At 48.5% G+C, this 22,725-nt stretch overlaps 1 protein-coding gene across 1 annotated transcript; it reads right to left on the reverse strand.

Moving 5' to 3' along the window:
* Positions 1–4,451: 4,451 nt before the first annotated feature.
* Positions 4,452–10,295, reverse strand: LOC144328093 (uncharacterized). The gene is made up of 2 exons (XM_077930865.1): positions 9,626–10,295; positions 4,452–6,245 (listed from the first exon to the last, which is right to left on the reverse strand). Exons 1-2 carry the CDS (start codon positions 10,293–10,295, stop codon positions 5,671–5,673), a joined length of 1,245 nt encoding a protein of 414 aa, XP_077786991.1. The 3' UTR covers positions 4,452–5,670.
* Between the last annotated feature and the right edge of the window lie 12,430 nt (positions 10,296–22,725).

Here is a 22,725-nt window from a genome sequence, read left to right on the forward strand (position 1 = left end):
CAGGCATAGGCAAACTTGGCCCTCCGGATGTTTTGGGACTACAACTCCCATCACCCCTAGCTAACAGGACCAGTGGTCAGGGATGATGGGAGTTGTAGTCCCAAAACATCTGGAGGGCCACGTTTGCCTATGCCTGATCTAATGAAAGGTCCCTTTGATCATGAACCTTCTGTGTTTTCGCTTTTCTTGCTAATATGTATTGGTGTGAAGGGAAAGGGTCAGGAGCAAAAAGCCAAGATTATTTCAGACAACTCCCAACTCATAGCTATAAAGTCAGCATAAAGGAACAATGACTAGTAAGTGGAATGTGCCACGATGATGGAAATTTATTATACAGTATTTGGTATTAATTTACCCCCTGATATATCACAGAGGTTCAAGTCACGTTACAAAGCACCCAGTGGTGGTTAGTGCCCAGAGAAGTAGTGTGGCATAATGATTAGAGACCTGGGAGACCAGGGTTCAAATCCTCACTTGGCCATGTTTACCGCTGAATTGGAACAAATATCAATCCATAGGGTGTAGGGAAGTGAGTTCAATTAAGAGACTTATCCAAGGCTGCAAGTGAGCTCAGGTTTGCTGAGCAAGGATTTTTGAAGCTGGGGTTCTCATTTCCATATCAGACTTGTTATTCTCTGTTTTCATGCTATCCTTAAGAAATGTTCTGTATAGGTGACAAACATCCTACTAACAAGCTGCTGACAGCTTCTGCTTTGAGGAGTTGTGTTCTGGGTTTTTGTTGCTGTTGTTGTAGGTTTCAGTACTTGTGTTTATTACTTGCATGCAGAGCAACACAGCTTGGCTAGATTTGCATTCACCTTGAATATATTATCATGAGTTGCGCATAATTTTCTGAAGCTATGTCAGAGCCCAAATTATCAGCAAAATGTACTGCATTAAGAGTCATTTTTATCATATGTTTACGCAGTAATTAATTGCATATAGTTTATCAGTATATAAGGTCCAAAATTACACTTCAAACTAGGATAGGTTTTGGAGAGGAATGGTGAAAAGACCCTTATCTGGTTATTATTGGAAACTATTCATTACATCTGTCTTTCTGAGCAAATGTCTATAATACAAGGACCTTTCCCCAGGGAACCAGAGGTACAGGGATGGGCTGCACATGGTTCTCCTATGCTCATGGAGTTAACCCATCATTATCACCTCTCCCAGCCAGAGCTGATAATTTCCTAGCCTTCCCCTGCCAACTCTTGCAAGCTGGTACCAAACATTTTGCCCTGCTTTCCTTTCGGCCACATCAGTGAGGCTGAGAGGGGGGGTCTTGTTGTCTAGGCAGCCCAGGTCCTCCATACACACTGCCCATGCTTGTGCCAATGGGAGGTCACTTTGGTGCCATTACCACAGCAGAATGACTTCACCCCCAGAGGTGCACTCCATTCTCTCTCAAGACAGATGGATGCCAACAATGCACAAGAGCGCAGCAACATTTCCGGCAACCAAGCTCACCTATCTGACAACAGGCACCAATATTTTTGGTTTCTTATTGGTTTGATTGTTTAATCAGGCTAGGCTGGGGTGGGGGTGAGAGCAAGAGCAAGAGCGAGAGTGGGGTATCTTTTTTCAGCAGTGCTATGGCAGCGCGGGTGGCGCTGTGGGTAAAAGCCTCAGCGCCTAGGGCTTGCCAATCGAAAGGTCGGCGGTTCGAATCCCCGCGGCGGGGTGCGCTCCCGTCGCTCGGTCCCAGTGCCTGCCAACCTAGCAGTTCGAAAGCACCCCCGGGTGCAAGTAGATAAATAGGGACCGCTCCAGCGGGAAGGTAAACGGCGTTTCCGTGTGCGGCTCTGGCTTGCCAGAGCAGCGATGTCACGCTGGCCACGTGACCCGGAAGTGTCTCCGGACAGCGCTGGCCCCCGGCCTCTTGAGTGAGATGGGCGCACAACCCTAGAGTCTGTCAAGACTGGCCCGTATGGGCAGGGGTACCTTTACCTTTACCTTTATGGCAGCCTTACCTCACCTACTTCCTCGGAGTCAGTGCATATTTCTTGTTTATCTAAAACTGATTTCATAGAATCATAGAATTGTAGAGTTGGTCATCTAGTCCAACCTCCTGCTGCTCAAGATTCTCAACTATAGCATCCATGACAGATGGCCACCCAACCTCTGCTTAAAAACCTCCAAGGAAGGAGACACTAAAATCTCCCAAGGGAGTCTGTTCCACTGCCAAACAGCTCTTCCTGTCAGAAAGTTCTTCCTGCTGTTCAGTCGGAATCTTCTTTCTTGTAACTTGGATACTTTGGTTCAGGTCCTAGCCTCTGGAGCAGGAGAAAACAAGCATATGCTTTTACCTTTTAGTGAGCGCATGGGATTTAGTTGCTATGCCGAGCCTGAACCTTTTGGCCATTCCATAACAAGATCTATCTCCTCCTTAATGTCTTTTCCTGCACAATGTTCACATTGATAACCTCAAAGCACCTGCTAAGGGAGGAGATACTTCATCTTATAGAAAGGATTATAATCCTATAAAAGGATTATAGAGAAATCTGAAAATGTCATACATTTTTTCTCTCTAGAAATCCTATTCTCTAACCCCTTATTCACATATTCAGCTTAAGCCAAACCTTATGCACATTCATCCCTTGTACTCAGGCCTCACCTCCTTCCTTTTGTTACCTCCTGTATTGTAAAAAGTTTAAACGTAACCTCCTGGATATGGAATGGAAGGAAGCGAGCCCCATGCCAGCAAGCTGCAGTGGAGAGGAGCAGCAGTAGCAACAACAGGCAGTCACCACTCACCTGCCTGCTTCTGTACAACAACCTTCCAGACATCCCTGTGTGGAGAAGCAGCCAGTCCCACTTAGGGTGTGTGTGAAGGGGGGACCAGGGCAGAGTTTGCAAACTTAAGGGGCTGGAGGGGTGAGGAGACAGGACAGCAAAATTGGGGGTGAGAAGGGAAGCATTCTTTGAGTTGCTCAGTGATCAGGTGTTCTTCATATGCTGCTGGGATTGGCATAGGCTAGGCATTGGACTGGTGCCTGAGACAAGGAAACTGCAACTACAGCCTAGGCCTGTTACCTTGGCAACAGGGATGCTTCTCCACTTCAGCAGGAGAATGGACCATTTTGCATGGCTCTGCAAGGGGCTAAAAGGCATGCATAGAAGTAACAGAGCCAGGATAATTCATCCCACAGCAGGGTGTGCACTAGTTGGGGTAGCTCTTTTTCAGACTCGGCATCCGTATTTCAGAGATTCTGAGCCCCAGGCTGACAATCCCCAACACTGACACAGGTTCTGATAGAAAACATCTAAGAGAGAGAGGGGAAGTGCTCCACTCTTCCTTTCTCCATCCCCAGACATGCCTGGAGGTTATTCCTCTATTATTCCACTGGACTGATCTGATGGGGCGAATAATTTTTTAACACGTGTTTCCTTTTTCTGGCTCTGCATGGGAGGGAAAGGGGGAAATTGATTTGTCAAACTGGAAGGGGGTGTGGTGGGGGCTCCATAGCTGGACAGTTTTCTCATGCTGTTGCAAGAGTGGTCAGATGCCCTTGGGGAAGTCTTTGTCTCCAAATCAGTGCAGATTCGTAGAAGGAAGTGGGACCCTATGCACACCGGTTTTTTATCTGCCCCCTCCAACAGCCAGCTTATTTTCCACAGCCACTGAGTATGCCCAGTCCACATTGGCGTGCTTTGGGGTCTCACAAAATACTTAGTGGGGAGGGGTTCATCTCTTAAAGAGGTGTTGTTGTTGTTGTTGTTGTTGTTGTACTTCTGCAAATCTTGGGGTTTGCACAAGCCTGCTGATACCTGCCTGTGGTGAGTGAAGGTTCCATTTCTGCCTGCCTAAGGTTCACCTCTTGGAGAACGAGTTTGCTATTAGCATATAGGATCTCCAGAGCTTTGCCTGAATATATTTACACTGCTGGATGGGAGGCAATCGCTGCCAATTGCCATATCTGGAGCCACCTGTGACGGCACCACTCTACTGCCATTTGTGTCCCTGCTTATTGGCAATGCATTAACCTCTGGATGAAATGATAAGCCTGAGCAACTACGCAGTGGCCTTTATCCCATCTGCGGTGATTGCTAAGTATTTCATTGGGTTATGTTATTTATTCAGCACATTGCTAATGTCAGATTACAATGGGCCCCCCATCTGGAAGAGGAAGGGCCCCTCAGCATGAGGCTGGTATGAGTTCATTATAAATCAGTGCTGCTTGGATAAAGTATATCCACGGAGACTATCTAAGCAGTGACCTTCATACAAAATGTATCACATCACATTTTCCATGAAAATAATAATAAACACAGTAAGCAGTAAACAAAACAATCAGAATGTGTCTTGGAAATAAATGAAGAGAGTGGGTGATAGATGGTAAGCTATTAAATGTACATTATGGGATGGGATGCATGCAACCAAGGACAATTTCCTTCTCACACAAAAAACATATAATTGCGTGTTGAGTCCCACAGTGCCACCCCAAAAAATTCACACTTCACACTTCAATTTTTTGTTTAAGGTTTTTGGCATAATTTTTGGCCACAACTTTATTCAATACAAAAATTGTGAGTGGTTGCTTAGGCATTGGTTCGACTATCTGTCCTTGCCCCCAAAGGACAGAGCTGGCACTTCCGGACACCACCAGAAGCCAGCGTGGGAAACAAGTATTGGGTGAGAAATGAGGCTGGGAATCAATCCAACACTTCTCACCCTCATGTTCCGGTGGGGCTTGCACGGCCCAAGCCCGGCTCCACGGACAGGACGAAAGAATGGCAAGCCCCTGGATTCCTTTAACGGAATTCCCTTTCCGCATCATTTGGAGGGATAGGCACTTACCCCTCCAAGAACCAATTAACCAATGCCTAACCGCCAACCTTACAAGTTGTGACGATTTGCTACGTAGTAGGCAAAAACCAAATGGCACCAGCCAATCAGCCAGATGGCAAAATTCCTACTAGGCCCCCGCACCAAGGCGGACGACCCCATGACAGGCAATAGCAAGGTCAATGAAACCATAAACCACCCTATAAAAGGGAGGGGGGGCGGGTGATCCGGTGCAAAACGGCCAAGAGGCCGTCCCAACGTCCAGCTCCTATATTTATATCCTCTGACCCCTCCTCCGAATTGCAACACTCAAAAATCCCCAGCAACCCAATTAACCCTATAAGAGTTTGGGTTCTAACAAATTTGCCTAGTCATGCGACAGTGGCCTGTTCCCCCAACCGCAACACGTGCTCTCTGCTAGTGAGAACACGCTTTGCGTGTTGAGTCCCACAGTGCCACCCCAAAAAATTCACACTTCACACTTCAATTTTTTGTTTAAGGTTTTTGGCATAATTTTTGGCCACAACTTTATTCAATACAAAAATTGTGAGTGGTTGCTTAGGCATTGGTTCGACTATCTGTCCTTGCCCCCAAAGGACAGAGCTGGCACTTCCGGACACCACCAGAAGCCAGCGTGGGAAACAAGTATTGGGTGAGAAATGAGGCTGGGAATCAATCCAACACTTCTCACCCTCATGTTCCGGTGGGGCTTGCACGGCCCAAGCCCGGCTCCACGGACAGGACGAAAGAATGGCAAGCCCCTGGATTCCTTTAACGGAATTCCCTTTCCGCATCATTTGGAGGGATAGGCACTTACCCCTCCAAGAACCAATTAACCAATGCCTAACCGCCATGGAGCCCTCAGCTCACCGCCAAACCACTCACAGACCCAACCAAGACCTCAGCTTGGACACCACCGCACCTATCCATGCCTCATTACCCGAAGCAGAAAGGTGCACGCCATCAACTCGAAAAAAGGATGGCTCCTGAGAGGAAATCTCAGGATGAAAAATCACATCTCCGCCCATCTCCAGGATCCTAAGCGACACTGCGGAGTTAATACGCCTTCTGGCTCTTTCAGTGGCGGCTGGGCAATGACTGCCCCTCCAAGCACGCCGTTGCAGCCACCTTGACCAAAATAGTTTAGCTGTTGGCACCAATGCCTGCAGCTCTTCCAAGTCCGCCAAAATTGCAGCACGCAGGGAAAAACAGTCCGAAAAAACCAGGTCGTTCTCGCCCAACTGCACCACAATGGCCGATGGGGGTCCTTCCAACTGCAACTGCCTCCGAATCATAGGCAGCAGCTCCGACCATCGCATTCCCCTTCTGGACAGCCAGGATAAATGAACATGCCGAGGGAGGCCGAGACCTGGACCCAATCCCGACTGCCGTGCTGCAACACAAGCCCAGTGGATGATGCTATGTCCCACCAGCCATATGCGGACATCCGTAGAACCTGAGATGAATAGACAAGACAATGTAAACAACCGTGCTAACGAACATAACCCTTGAACACATCCGATTTCCAGCGGCCCAACTCCTTTATTCTGGCCGCTGACAATCCCCAGTGTGCTGCTGTCGTGGCAGCCCCGATCCTGAACGAGTGGGGAGCAAAGTCAGTTGCTACGCCGCCACTCGCCAAAATCGCCTTTCGCATCACCTTTGCAAATTGTTGTCTAGAAAGGGGTGACCCATCCTCATGCATAAGCAAAGGCCCATCTCCTTGGGTGCGCAACGCAAGGTACCTCCTGACGTCTTTTAAGGGGCAGGGGCCCCTTTCACCCGTGGCCGGGAGACGAATGAGGGCACCCTTGCCCCTCTGATCGGTCTTAGAACTTCTAATCGTGATTTGAAGTTCAACCGGAGACAACTGCACATCCCGTATCAACAGACCCCGAGGGCGTGCAGTCTCCTGATTCTCTACTACTATTTCACCCACTCTTAGGGCACCGAAAAAGGCGATCGAGAAGGCAGCTGAGAACAGGCGAGCCTCATACTCAGACCAGCACACCAACCGCAGCTTTTTGCGCATTCTGCACAGCATGTCAAAAGTTATGGGTTGCCTATTTGCTGGCCGGGAAGGACAGAGTCTACTCCATCCTTCTAAGGCCTTGCGTACTAAGAATTTCGAACAAGGATCCTTATCAAAGAATACCTTACAGAAAAATGCTATAGCGGCAGCTTGCACCCTAATTGTCCTGGCTGCCCTGCCCAGTTGAAATAAATGTGCTAAATATTGTAGCACCTGCGACGATGTGGGCAGGAGCCCCCTTACATCGCCGGCAGACTGCCGCCAAAATGCTACAAAATCATCCCAAACTTTCGTATATGATCTTAGGGTAGAAGGGGAGACCGATGCCGCTACTCCCTGTAAAACTAATTGCTGCCAAGGTTCCAAAGATGATCCGGGAAATATTCCGGACGTATCCGTGCCTCTGGAACCAGGAGTCTGAACCGCTCCATCTGAAAACGGGACAGAGCATCAGCAATTTCGTTAGACACCCCAGGGATAAAACGAGCTGAGAAAACTATGTTATAACGTAAACAATGTAAGACAAAAACTCGCAAGAGGGCCGACACCCTGGGGGAACGTGACGACAGCTTGGCCAGCACTGACACCACTGCCTGGTTATCAGTCCAGAAGCAGACACGGCAGTCCCTGAACTCTTCGACCCACAAATGCACTGCCACTGCAATGGGAAAGAACTCGAGAAAAGTTAGGTCCCGCGTAATCTCTCCTCCTATCCATTCTGCCGGCCAATGTTTTGCGCACCAACGACCCTTCCAGTATAATCCAAAGCCTAGCGACCCAGCAGCGTCCGACTGCACCTGGAAGTCGTTATGCAGGTTCAAAGTATCCTGCCATAACGACACCCCATTGAAATCCGCCAGGAACTCCAACCAAATGGACAGGTCGATTTTTACCTCTTTAGAGAGGCGCACCCGATGATGCGGGGCCTTCAACCCTGCCGTGAGCCTGGCCAAACGAGAACAAAAGGGGCGCCCCGGCGCCACTACTTTACAAGCGAAATTCAAGTGTCCCAAAAGCGATTGTAGCTGCCTCAAAGACACCTTCCTCAATGGGAGTAACTCCTCTATCACCTTCTTCAAGGCTACCAGCTTGTCCCTTGGCAAGCTGGAAGTTTGAGAGACAGTATCCAGAAGGATACCCAGGTAAGTAAGCCGAGTCGAAGGACCCTCAGTCTTGTCTGCGGCCAGAGGAACCCCCAATTCCTGGGTGAGGTCAGCGAAGGCTTGGAGGAGTACCGAGCACTCCCCAGTATCACACGCCGAGGCCAATAAAAAATCATCCAAATAATGAGTGACTCCGCCCAAACCAGTTTTTTCTTTGAGGGCCCACTCCAAAAAGGTGCTAAAAGATTCAAAGGCGGCACAGGCGATCGAACAACCCATAGGCATAGCTTTGTCAAAATAATACTTGCCCTCAAACTGAAAACCTAACAACCAAAAATCTTCCGGGTGAACTGGCAACAAGCGAAATGCCGACTCGATGTCGCATTTTGCCAATAAGGCAGCGTGACCAATTTTTCGAATCATCCTGATCGCTTGATCAAGAGATGCGTATTTCACGGAGCAGAGCTCCGGAGGAATCGCATCATTGACTGACGTGCCCGCGGGGTGGGACAAATTATGAATTAAACGAAATTCACCCGGCGCTTTCTTTGGCACTATACCCAAAGGGGATACATGCAAGTTGTGAAAAGGGGGGGTGTCAAAAGGACCAGCCATACGCTGTATGGCCACTTCCTTTGCTATCTTCTTGCGAGCCACCTGAGGTAGTTCACGAACTGATTTTTGGTTAGCAGGGTTCCGTGCAACGGGGGTCACGGACACTGGAATCCGAAAACCTAGGGAAAAACCATCGTTCAAATAACATGCAGCGTCCCTATTGGGATAAGACTGCAACCAGAACTGCAATGCCTGCAGGCGGACAGGAGTATAGGCTAAGGAAATCAACGTGTTATTTTCCCGCTCCTGAAGCTGCGGAGGGGGTTGTGGGCTTGGGGGCCTGTTGAGATCCCCCTTTCCCCCCACGAAAGGGCCGCCGGCCCGCATAACAAGAGGAAGCGGGATGTAATCCATTGCACCTCTCGCACATGTGTGCAAATTTGCACCCCGGGCGCTGACAGGAGCCCTTGTTGAAGTCCCAACAGAGTAAGCGACGCCCGGCTCTCGGAGCCCCAAACCTAGCCTTCTGTTGTTCTGGCAACTTTTTCTCGATGCGTGGAGCCACATAGGTGGTCCACACGTCAAGATCTTTACGATCCCATCGGGCGGATGGAATCCTGGCCGCACGGCGCCTAAAGTTCTCATCGTATTTTATCGCAGCTTTCTCTCCAGCACTGGTGAATGCAGTGCGAACAATGGACTGATAAACCAATAAATGAAGAGATCTCCGAGGGTAAGCTGCCACAACCACTCCAGCAAACACCTGGAAACAATCAAGCCAAAGCTCGAAAGTTCTGTCCGGAGTGGAAGCACCATGGCGTCTCTTGGCAGAGCTACCCTTCTCCTGATCCTCCGAAGGAGGAGCCAACTTAAACATATCCACGTAACGGCCATTCAGTATTCTGGACCTTAACTTCGATGGCAGATGCGAACCAGGGATGACATCCCTAGCAGAATTGGTAGAAACCTTAACGTCAGGTATCAAAACACCATCCCTACACTCTTGAACGGCACCATATCTGGCCCGATGCGAATTGGACCTACGCTCCCAAGCCCACCTAGGAAGCCCAGAAGCCGCCTCCCCAAAACCCCAATACAGCTCCAGGGACTTACCGGTCTCATCATCGGAACTAGAAGATGACGTACCAGTATAAGAAGTGGAAGAGTCATCCTTCCTTCGCTTTGCACGCCTCCGGGAAGATCTCCTGCGGTGACGCTTTCCGCCCGAAGATTTCCTGGCCGGAACTGGTAAGCTGTCCTCGGCAGAAGACTCAGAATCACCATTCGGCCGTGAAGGACCTGGGGCTGACGAAGAAGAAACAACACGTGCGCGGCCTGAGGTAGTCGGGGCCTCTACCGAAGGCGTCACGTTCCCCCCCCGGCGGGAGGAAGGCAGCAAAGGGGCCCTTCCTCCGGAAGCTCTCCGGGAGGAAAGGCGCGACCTCCGTCCCCGACCGTGAACAGCAGGTAAGTAATGGGGCTGGGTTAACTGGGAATCGTTAACCCCTCCTCCAGCCGATAATTCTTCTCTCCCATCCTCGCTAGAAGATGACACACTTGGTGACGACGCCCCCACTGGGCGAGGCGGCCCTGCAGACGTGGAAGGCTGACTGGAACATTGTTGGAGAAAACCGTCCATTTGTGCCGCAAAGCGCGACAAGGCTGCAGGATCGCCGGCCATGCTAGCCACCAGGGACTGCACCCGACCCACTGGCTGACTCGAAGCAGGCGAGCGAAGCGCCTGAGAAGGACCTCTAATAGGCCGTTTTGCGGTGGACGACATGCCGGGGCGGGCTGAGGCCTTCTTTGGAGCCATACCTGCTAGATCAGAGACAGATAAGAGTCACGCACTACCCTGAGAGTATTGAAACTAATGAATGTTATGACCCTGCGAAGGGTGTTGGAGATAACCGGCCGAACACCCTCCACGAGAAGCAGTGTTATTTTTTTATTATTATTTATTTATTTATTTATTTATTTATTTTTTTGTGTACCACAAGAAATACCTAAATGACCAGCAACTAACCAATAAGTGCCCAAAAGGCACTAAGGAACAAACACAATTAACCCAAACGATATACTAAGAATTGTAAATTCAAAGCGCCTCCACCGGCTGGACTACAGAGGCAGACAGTCAGACCAGGCCCATGTAGCAGAGGCACCTCTTTGCTTAGGCTGCTGGTGGAACAAAAGGCACTTCAATTAAATCAGGGGGGGGGGAAACTTATTGAATTGTTTTTAATTAATTAATTATTGGTGCACTACGCAGGCCAACCAGCAGGTGGCGCTGATTAGGCCTAGCCACTGAAGGACAAAGAAGCTGCAATACAGGCTTGGCCACCGGGGGAGCTCGTGAGCAAGCAGCTGCACTGGCTCACAGCAGCCACTAGAGGGCCGGCAGGCCGACAGCAGTGGAGAAGCTCAAAGACACTCCACGTGCTTGAATGGAGGTCTTTCTTTCTCCCCCCTCCCAGCCAGGAGAGGGAGCCAGGCGCCCCGCAGCAGGCACAACGCACCCTTGAGCCGCTGCAGCGCGCCCCCTCGGTAAAGCCCCCGAAGACCGGCCTCAAGGTAAGCCGGTTGCCCTTCCAAGGGGGGTGGGGGGCGGGAAGGTAGAGAGGCCCCAGCCGCGCTCCGCGTCCGCGGAGGCCGCGCTCCCAACCCCCGGTAGGGGAGGGGGCGGGAGGGAAGAAGGGGCCCGGCAGCAGCGAGGGGAAAGGCCCGTCCGCGCTCCGCAGCAGCGGAGGCCGCGGCGAGAACCAGGGAGGGAAGCGCCCGGCCGCGCTCCGCGACAGCGGAGGCCGCGGCCCAAACGAAGAGGTGGGGGGGAAGGCGGGAGGGGAGAAGGCCCTGGCCGCGCTCCGCAGCAGCGGAGGCCGCGGTGAAAACCAGGAGGTGGGGGGGGAGGCGTCCGGCCGCGCTCCGCTGCAGCGGAGGCCGCGGCCCGAACAAAGAGGTTGGGAGGGGGGGAGGCTGGAGGGGAGAAGGCTCTGGCCGCGCTCCGCAGCGGCGGAGGTCGCGGCAAACGTAAAGGTGGGGGGGGTCGGAAAGAAGGGCCCGGCCGCGCTCAGCCGCCGCGAAGGCCGCGGCCTGAAAGGAAGAGGTGTGGGGGGGGGAGAAAGCCCGGCCGCGCTCCGAGTACGGAGGCCGCGGCCCCCACTGAAAGGGGCAAAATGCGGGAGAAAATAGAGAGCTTCCGCCGCTGCGGAAGCTGCAGCCCCCCCAAGAAGGATCCGGGGCCTAGCAGCCGAAAAGGCAAAGCCTCCCCCCGACTAGAGGGGGGGGATTGCCCCGCTCAGCCCTGCCTTCCTCCGAGAGGGGTTTCAGTAGCTAGGGAGGAAAAGCAAGAGGGAGCAAGAATGAAAGGAGAAAACCCAGGAAAATCAGGATAGGGCGATAGACACGAAAATGAAAAGGGGACCGGAAAGATGGGGAATAGCCAAGGCTCAATACAACCGTCTCGAGCGAAGCTGCTCCTTGATCCGGTGCAAAACGGCCAAGAGGCCGTCCCAACGTCCAGCTCCTATATTTATATCCTCTGACCCCTCCTCCGAATTGCAACACTCAAAAATCCCCAGCAACCCAATTAACCCTATAAGAGTTTGGGTTCTAACAAATTTGCCTAGTCATGCGACAGTGGCCTGTTCCCCCAACCGCAACACGTGCTCTCTGCTAGTGAGAACACGCTTTATGCAGTTTATAAAAACAGCAACAGGACGATCAGCAATGAAGGCATAATGCATGGATATGCCACCAGAAACCCTGTTGGTGACTCATTCACATGTTAGCTTTGTCGCTCTTATTGTCCCAAGCAAAACATTGCAGGAATATGTCCAAACATAGCAGGGACATTTCGTATGGCAGCACATTGCAAATAATGAGAGCTGCACAGAAACACACCTGCAATGGGGAGTGCTTAGAGGAAAAGGTGACCTACGGTGGGGGGGACACACAATCGTGGTTTATAAAGTTATTGATGCATAGTGGGGAGAAAATAGATGGAGGGTGCATTCAGACATGGGGGATATTGCTTTAGTTTTCCTCATTATAATGCTAGAGCTTCTGTTACAGTTTCCAATATTCCTCTCCTATGCAGTACCTGTTGTGTTATAAAAGACTGCATTTTTGACCGATATACCAACTAGCTGTGCTAAATTCCATCACTGGACAGTGTCACCTTCTCCCAGCCTTTCCACAAATGTGTGCTTCAGTTCCCCCATGACACACACACCCTACGAAAACAGCAGGAAAGTACTACATGCTGGTATACTGCCCTCAAATTTTGTCACTTTACTCCCATTATTTTCTGAGTTAAGGAATCCGCAAATACATTCTCCCCACCCCCCCCTACCCCGAATCAGATAACACAGAAATGGGTGCTAAATATGTGCTATATTACATTAGCTTTCTGGAAGCTTTCAGGTGAAAGCTCAAATATGCTGTGGAAATTAACAGTTAGGGAAATGTCAGGGAAATGGAATAATTTGCTGTGTGACTGCAGCCAGAGACACACTTTTCTCACTCTCCCATATTACTATAACTTGGGATCTCTTGGGGAAATTGATCAGCTGTAAATTCAGGACAAACAAAAGCAAGTACTTTAAACAACACAAAACTGATGGATGGAGCCTGGGGAGCTGCTGCCTCTCACATCTGCCACAGTATCGCCTGCACCTGCCTTCATCATCCTGGTGACTTCCAGATGTTTGGGGCCACAGTTCCATTCCTCTAACAAGGCCATGCTATCTTGGCTTGGTGGGGATTGTAGTCCAGAATATCTGGAGGGTACCAGGTTACCAAAGGCTGGTTTAATTATTATTTTTTTAATGAACTCTTTTCCACTTTTAAAACAATCCTTTTTTTTTAGGGTGTAAGTCTCACTGAGTTGGCTCAGTCAGTAGAGCATGTTTCTCTTGATCTCAGAGCCATGAGTTCGATCCGCATTGCGGCTGACCCTCGGGTCCCTTCCAACCCTACGATTCTATGAAAGGCTTTAAAACAAAATATCAAACACTCTGCATCTGGCTTGCCATGCTTCAATTAAAGCCCAGGGGAAAGCAGCCCAAAGGTATGTTCCTAGAACCCTGATAGCTGTGGCCAGGTTATCATTGTCCAGGAAGGGTCAAAGCTGGTACATCTGCAGCTTTTGAGATTTGGTTCAGGGTTTGGAGAGTCCATCTCTGAAAATCTTTCCTGATGTCCCAGTGCAACTGTATTTCTACATCTGGTTTATGGGGGTTTGGGGCGTCTGCATGACATCTGGATCATGAGGTCTTTCCTCAATGCTATCACAAACCACCCATACAAAGAGGCATCAAACTGCACTGTCAGTTGCAACTTCCTATCTTACCCCCTATAAAAAGTCAAGGGATGTTTTCAGCTTGCTACCATTTTTAAGGGCTAAGAACTTGAGCTTTTGCACAGAGTAGCACCTTTCCATGTCAGTCAAACCTCTCTGCCAGCAGAGGCAATTACCTGGATTCTTGCGCTTGTGTCTAAATCAACACTTAACCCTGCCAAGATGGCATCAATTAGCAATATATATGGCCACTTCCAGGCAGCAACTGAGAAGGTGTTAGCTTTTCTTTTATGGTTTCAAGGGCCTCCTGACAATTGTCAGTCCATTGCTCTCTCCATTCTCTCCCTGTTTCCTGTTTCCTGACTATCAGGAATGATGTTAAACGTCTAGCAATGGCTGAATTTTTATCCTCACCAGAACCTTGGGTGGTAGGTTAGGCTGAGAGACTATGACTGGCCCAAGGTCACCCAGTGAGCTTCATGGCTTTGTGGGGATTTAAACCCTGGTCTCTCTGGTCCTAGTCTGACACTCTAACCATTATACAGCACTGGCTCATGCTGTGCTAGTGTATTCCATAAGCTCATTTTCTGTTGTGCAAAAAAAGTGCTTCTCCTTGTCAGCCTTAAGCCACATAGCCAGGTGGTTGTAGCATCTTTCCCTGTGGACAATAGAATTTATCCAGGGAAGGAGGGGCATTGAGAAAAGACTGGGGGCTACTACAGACACCAGGCTCCCCAGGTGGTTGCATGCCAACTACAGTTAATTTACTCCTTAGTAAATGGTAAATGTCTGCATCTTACTCTACGTTGTGCACTTTCCTAGCTACAAAAAGGCTTCCAAACAGTGGCAAAGGCCCTCTGGGCATTTCTGTATTGCACGCTGTTCTGCGGCTATAATGATCTGATTGCACATGCAGGCTGTTCGGTGAACGAGGACGCTGTTCATTATTTATTTTTAGCCTCCGTGTTCCGTCATTCAGTGCTTTGCCTCGTTCGTTGCAACCCATCCAACTTGCAAAATGGATTTCTATATTGAATATTATCAGGCAGCGGCCATATGTGATTTCCCTTTTCTTAATGCTAATGAATCTAATAGCGTGCTATTATCAGGATTCCTTTATAATGTACATTTTTATGGATGGACTTCTAGGCAAATCTTTGTTAACGAAAACGAGGAGATAGGTATGATAGGTATGCCAAGCAATGATCTAGCTTAATGTAGCCTTTAATTGTTGGTCAGTAATTAATGGATTTGGATGGTTAGGTGGAATTGATCAAATGGGGTGGGGGAGACCCTCCTGTTTTGAACAGGGCCTGTAAAACATTGTGATTTTTGTGGATTCTTTTCGGTGCATAACCTTTTGCAACTCTGTGCTAGATTTCAGGGGACATTTTGATCTTCAGCTCAACAGTGTCACAGATATTCTCACTGCTACACATGCAGCTCAGGCAAAAAAACCCATGAGCAAAGGCTGCAGTATTTGAGGCGAGTAAGAGAGGACTTGATGGAAGTGTACCAAAGAATGTCTTGCATGGAGAAAGTGGGCAGAGAAATGTTTGTCTCCCTTTCTCATATTGCTAGAACTTGTAGACATCCCCTGAAAGTGAATGTTGGAAGATTCTGGACAGGCAAAAGAAACTATGTCTTCACATAGTGCATTAACTATGGAACTCGCTCCCATAGGAGACAATGGTGGCCACCAACTTAGCTGACTGAAGAAGAGGAAAAGACAATGGCTAAACCCTGATGGCTATGTTCTGTTTCTACTGTCAGAGGCAGTAATGCTTCTGAACAGGGGCGTAGGAAGGGGGCGGTCCTCCCCAGGTTCCATCATGGAGGGGGGTGACAAATTATCACGGAACAATTACTGCCCTACTAGGGCGGTTCTTAAAAAACCTGTTTTTGAAAATGCTTGCTCCAAAGGTCTTATCTTACTACACTAGGGATTATATAGCTGTACATGAAATTTCATGCATATCAGTTAATATATTGACCCTCCTCCACGAAAATAGCTGTTTACTTGGCCCTTTTCCTATGTCATGAAGGCTGAAATTTCAATTCAGTGAAGCAGTTACTGTTCCCAACCCTAACCCTGCGGAAAGCCATCTAATTAGACTTTAATTTGATTTTGACATTTTTTAGGAGGTAATTTAATTATTGTTTGATTTTATACCAATGCTATGTATCTGATGTTAGCTGCCCTGAGCCCGACTTCGGCCGGGGAGGGTGAGATATAAATAAAAGTTGTTTGTTACTATTATTTATTATTATTCCTTTGTAAGAAAATATGAAATAACGTAAAACCATTTTTGCAGGCAAAAAATAATAATAATCAATTGGGGGGGTGACAAGAAATTTTACTCACTGGGTACCACCTGACCTTCCTACACCTCTGCTTCTGAATGCCAGTTGCTGGAGACTGCAGGAGATGAAAGATGCTCTTGTGCTCAGGTTCTGTTTAAGGGCTTCCTGTAAGCATCTGGTTGGCCGCTGTGAGAACAAGATGCTGGACTAGAGGGGTCCTTAGCCTAATCCAGCAAGCTATTCTTATGTTCTTATGTCTTGGATCTTTCCAGTGCTGTGTATGCATCATTTTGTTACTAAAAGATGCTGGACATCTTTAAAAAGCTATCAGTGGCTACTTAAAGCAAAACTGCATCAAGAGGAGGCTGCAAGACATTCAAAGGTGCAGGAAAATGGTGTGGATTTATATTGTAGCATTCTGACCAGACAGTGCCTTAAAATCTTGATCTCGTTTGTCCTCACAACAACAGTCCTTTGTGGCTCATCAATATAATTCCTGTTTTACAGCTGGAGAAACTGTGAGGGAGGGACTTGTGACAGCCACCCAATGCATCACTTGAGACACAATTCTTTCAGTTCAGATTCCAATACTCTGTTCCTTGAAAGCCACCAAGTATTGCTTTTTCTGCAGACCTGCTGTGTGAAACATCTAGAGCTTTGCTGAATGTTCTACTGAACATCATTATCCCACATACGGAGCTTGTGGGGAGTTCAGACTCTGAATGAAAGCATCCCCCTAATAGCAGTTAGGAGGCCTTGTTCATCTGTAGCATTCTATTTGCCATCCTCTGGATTCCAGCCCCTGTTTCTGATAACCTTATTAAAGCTTTTTGGGTGCTTTGCACCTGCTTCAGGTTGCAATCTAATGCACGCTGACCTGGTAATAGATTTCCAAATAAACATGCATAGGATTGCAATGGACACATTTCTTTGCATTTGTGTTCTCTTTCCATTCATTGCTGGCTTTGCTCATTATTCAGGGAAATGTAGTGGATCCAGCTGATATTAATCAGCATGAGGATAGGCGTCTGCTCTGGAATCCAAAACCTCTCACCAGTTTGTGAGGCCCTGAGCTGCCAACCAGTTTCCTCTGTCTCAGCAGCAGAGGAGCTGCGCTATTCAGTCCTGCCTCCCTTTGTTCCACAGCATCCACAATAAACAGTGCATTTTGCTTCCACGCCAAGTGTGTATGTGTTCAAAGGTTGAAATTGCTGGAACGAGACACTCTGATGCCCCCTATAAATGAGCAGTCCCTGCCCTCCTCCCTCCTTCTCTCGCTTGCTGTTTTCAGAAACTCAACAGCGGTCTTGGATTTGAGAGGTAAAAAAAATCTAAGTGTAAAAAAGAACCCTTTCCCCAAATTTAATCAGTAAGGGTCACTTAAGTGACATGCCAAAGATAACAATGACAGCCATCCAGACCGTAGCAGCTTGTAATGGAGCAATGCTGCCATCTATGGACAAACAGAAATAAAGACAGTCTCCTCACTCCCATCAAGGCCAAAGACCTGCCACAGAGCTTGAAACAAAATTCCTAAATGAATTTTAGCATTTTAATACCTATTGCTGGGTGCTAATGCTTACGTTTCTACTGCCTTGATTCCAATTAATTTAAGCAGTTATAATATTATTCCCTATTGTCCTATAACTGTCCAAGTCACACCATTGCTCTATTGAGATAAGTATGGTCTACTCTACACTGACTGGATTCATCTCTCCAATTGGGTATGTTTAGCCTGGTAAAGAGGAGACAGAGAGAAGATACGATAAAAAGGTAAAGGTACCCCTGCCCGTACAGGCCAGTCTTGACAGACTCTAGGGTTGTGCACCCATCTCACTTAAGAGGCCGAGGGCCAGCGCTGTCCGGAGACACTTCCGGGTCACGTGGCCAGCGTGACAAAGCTGCATCTGGCGAGCCAGCACAGCACACGGAAATGCCGTTTACCTTCCCGCCAGTAAGCGGTCCCTATTTATCTACTTGCACCCGGGGGTGCTTTCGAACTGCTAGGTTGGCAGGCGCTGGGACCGAGCAACGGGAGCGCACCCTGCCACGGGGATTCGAACCACCAACCTTTCGATTGGCAAGCCCTAGGCGCTGAGGCTTTTACCCACAGTGCCACCCGCGTCCAGAGGATAGGACCCAAACCAACGGATTCAAATTATAAGAAAGGAGATTCTGACTGAACATCAGGAAGAACTTTCTGACAGTAAGAGCTGTTCAACAGTGAACAAACTATCTCAGAAGGTGGTGGACTCTCCTTCCTTGGAGGCTTTTAAGCAGAGGTTGGATGGCCATCTGTCCTGGATGCTTTGGCTGAGATTCCTGCATTGCAGGGAGTTGGACTAGATGACCCTCAGGGTCCCTTCCAACTTTTCAGTTCTATGATTCTATGTACAAATGCAAATTTAGACATAATTGCTGTGATTTAAATAGATGTATAATACATCTCACCATAGCGGGGAAGACCCTGACCAAGTGCTAACGCCTTATGGGCAACTTCAAGGTCCCTGCTGCTCTCCCTACTTAAGGTCGTTTATCTTAAGAACGTAAGATGAAGCTGCTGTATCAGGCCAGTGGCCCATCCCGGAAAGCATCCTGTTTTCACAGTGCCTGTGGAGAACCCTCAAGCAGGACCTGGGCACAAGAGCACTCTCACCAGTGTGGTGTAGTGGTTAAGAGCAGTAGACTCGTAATCTGGTGAACCGGGTTCGCGTCTCCGCTCTTCCACACGCAGCTGCTGATGAACTTGGGCTAGTCACACTTCTCTGAAGTCTCTCAGCCCCACTCACCTCACAGAGTGTTTGTTGTGGGGGAGGAAGGGAAAGGAGAATGTTAGCCGCTTTGAGACTCCTTCGGGTAGTGATAAAGTGGGATATCAAATCCAAATTCCTCCTCCTCCTCCTCCTCCTCCTCCTCCTCTTCTTCTTCTTCCTGTGGCTTCCAGCAACTGGTATTCAGAAGCATTTCTTCCACAGAGTCTGTTGGCAGAGCACAATCACCAGCTTCACTGGGTGTCCATGATATCTAGTATTATGGGGGGGGGGGACTTTTCTCTATATGCTTCCTCAATGCCATGCATAATTTTATAAATTTCTATCATGTTACCTCTTAACTCACCTTTTCTTCTAAACTAAAAAGTCCCAAATGCTCAAATTTTTCCTGGTAGGGCAGTTGCTCCATCCCTTTGACCATTTTGGTTGCCCTTTCCTGAACCAATTGGCTTTTCATATTTTGATGGAGAGTCCTCTCTAAAGCATGGCACATGGCGACCCTAATGTTCAGGTGAGTTAGACTGAAAGTACTGACTTATCAAACACTACTACTCACTGAGTCGCACATGTGTTTGGGGGACACCACGATCCCACAAGAACAGGGTTCCAGACCCTCATCCCGCTCCGCCCCCTTCTTTCTCCCTTTAGCTACTAACTAGTTCTGAAATTGATTAAATTTCAGATTTTAGCATATGCCTTGGCAATCAAATTAAAGCTGGGGGTTTGGCAGTAAAAAGGTCGTTTTCATTATGAAGCTTAATCCAAAATCTGCATTCGGATGTGGGTGGGATAGCTTGAACCCTTAGGCCTTTGCATTTAAACTTCAGCTCCTGCAGCAGTTTTCAGTATTTTGACACCCAGGCATTTTCATTTCAGAAGCATCCAAGTGTGCCCTCTGCATACTAATTAAACGAATCTGAAGCAGCAAAGTACTTGATTCCTCCCTCCAGCTGACTGCATACTTGCCCTTGGCTCCGGACAGTTTCCTAAAATGGGAATTGAAACTGGTTGAGCTGGCCAAGGATAGTTGGGTGCACTTCAAACTGAGAGCCCCCCCCCCTCCATCCAGGCTCCAGCATCTTTCCTCCTGCACCACCAGAATACATTTCTTTCACAATCTACATAGATGGAACCAGGGACAAAATCCAGGAAGGGGCAGGATGCCAACATACCAGAGTATTTTAGAAGGTGGATCCAGTCTACCTTGCTGTATGTGGTGTTATTACTTTAGTTTATTAACTGCCCTACACACTGAGGTCCCAGGGCAGGTTACAACAACTAAAACACATACTGAAAATAGATGAAAACAATGTGCAATCATAAAAATCGGGTGTGTCCCTAAAATATACATCTTGGATGCTGAAAGCCAGGGCTGAGAGGTGTCTCTCCAGCATTTCCTGAATGCCGCATAATGAAGATGCCAGGCACAGCTCTGTGGGGAAGGTGTTCCACAACTTAGGGGTTGCCACAGAGAATGCCTTCCCCATTAGCCACAACCCCCTCAGCTTCTGAGGGCAGTGGAACAACCAAGAGGGGTGCCAGGCTTTGGGGAATTGGCTTCTTCCCCCGTGGCAGTAAATAAGATCAAACAAAAGGCACGTCTTACCAGTTTGATTATTTAATAATCACAGTGAGAGGGAAAAGAACACGTCTCCCTAGAAATGGTGGTGCTCCCAATTAAGGTTTACTCCCCCCCCTCCCGTCCCTATTAATCTACGTCACTCCTACCTCTTGTAATCTGATTTTGTACCCTCTGCGCTTACTGTTCTGAGACTTTATGAGCTCTTCCTGACTTTGGGGAGATCAGAGGAATGCTGTCCAACAATTGTGAATCTGTTAACCCTCTCTCTTCCAGTGTTTCTTCACCTAGCTGTTCCCCGTCCAGTATTTTCCAGCTTCTGCCTTCTGAACTATGCCCCTCTGCAAACCACTGTTCCAAATCTATACTGTCCTCCTGATTCTGGATCAGGATCACAATCGGGGGGGGGGGGGGGGGTTGGCTCCCACCATTCTTCCTCAGTGCAGCCCTCCTCATGGCAGTCCCTGGCAAGGGGCACTCTCTTAACCATACCACACAACTGTCCTGTTTTAAGCAGGACATCCCAGAAATCTGCTCCACTTCCCAGTGGGGAGGAGTTGTGGTGGACCACGTGGCCACCCACTCCCCTCCAGGGGTGGGGGACAAAGTCCTGCATCCCCCAGAGGTTCCCAGCCATGTCATTCTCCTGCCAGCCAATCCGATGGCTGGGGGGCGTGGCCGGGCCCCATTTAAACTGAGGCGCAAGCCGGAGAGTTTACTCTTGGCTCATTTCCTCGATCTGCTTGGTTTTGCGCTGCACACCCAGCTGTCTCTTTGCTCCAGCTGCCTGCCTTTTCAGGAGAGTGCTAGGCTTTGGGGGGAGTTGCCGCTCCAACCCCCATGCTAATGGGTTGCCTTACGCTTTGGGAGAGCAGCTATCTACTGCTCTACAGCTGGCCCATGGCTCCCGGAAGGCAGCACGCAGAGGGGATTTCCCCCTATAATACGCAGGTTTTCTTTTAGTGTGAAAGTGCTTTTGTGGGTGGTCTGTTGGGTGAGCTAGGAGGCGGTGCCATAGAGTGTAGTCTCAACAATACTCAGGTTTCTTTGCTGTGAGTGTTGGTGTTCTGTGAAGCTGCGTGTGTGTGTGCTGGGAGTTGAACGGAGCCGCGTTCCCTTTCTCAGGCTTTCCCGGTTGTAGCATTTTGGTGGGCTATTACTGAGGCTTTACAATAAAGTTAAATCATTGAGCAGTGCCAGATTCCGGAAGTATGGCAGTAGCAGTGAACAGCCAGTGGCAGGTGGCAGACAGGTGGGTGGCGGCAGCAGGTGAAGGTGTGTGAGGGCCCATCAGCAGGGTGGTGCAGGCGGGGGAGTGGTAAGAGCCCAGGGAGGGAGCAGGAGCAGGGGGGAGCCAAGAGTTGTGTCCCAATTTGCCTCACCCCTAGTATTTACCATTTGGAATGGTCCAAGCGACTATGCAAATTTGATCCTCAATAGGTCACCACACTGCCTTTCTCTTTGCAATGACAGAATGCATAAATGATTAACCAGTCCAGTGCTGATTCCAGTAATGTCAGCCTTCCTTTTCTGTCATTTTCACCTACAACTGTACCAATAATTCGAGCACCAGAAAGTCCCAGTGCTCAACCCAAAGCAAACTGACAGTGGCTGATAAATTGGCTGTGTAACTAAATCCAGCCCAAACTGGTATGTGCTGCCCAAATTCTTCTCTGACTGTGGCAAATTAGTGTTTATTTTCTAGTTTATTTATGGTCCCCTACATTTCGATCATCCATCTCAAAAGCTTCTCCTTGTGGTGAAATTTGCACTGTTAAATTATTAAAATGTTATCAAGGCCAAGCAGACATGCTCAGTATTTTTCTTCCTACTGCTGAATAAACTGTTGTATAATTCAATTTTTGTTCCACTTTCTTCCCTTACTCTAAGAAATGCCCAACAAGTCCTTCTTCGCTTATATGGGAATGCACTTTTTTTGCTACATCTTCTTCAGTCTTTAGCATAACAAATTAGGTTTCTAAAATAAGAAATCATAATAAATAAAAGGACTCTTCTTTTATGAATATTTCCTCTTAGCTAATTGTAATATCAATGAAATAACATGGAATTCAAATTGCTGGTTCTCTGTGTCTTAGGTCCTGCACCACAAATAGATACTTGATATTGCTCTAAAACACTTGGGCTTGGTTCAGACCTAACAGAAAATTATGATTTCCTATGACAAGAAGGTGTTGTAATAAGCCTCAGGTCCATGCACTCCTCCTCCTCCATTCTACCTTTTTATTGTGTCGGGGGTGGGGGGAGTTTAAAGTTCCTGCTTGTGATTTGTTCC

Source organism: Podarcis muralis, chromosome 6 (genome assembly GCF_964188315.1).
Source record: "Podarcis muralis chromosome 6, rPodMur119.hap1.1, whole genome shotgun sequence".
NCBI lineage: Eukaryota > Metazoa > Chordata > Lepidosauria > Squamata > Lacertidae > Podarcis > Podarcis muralis.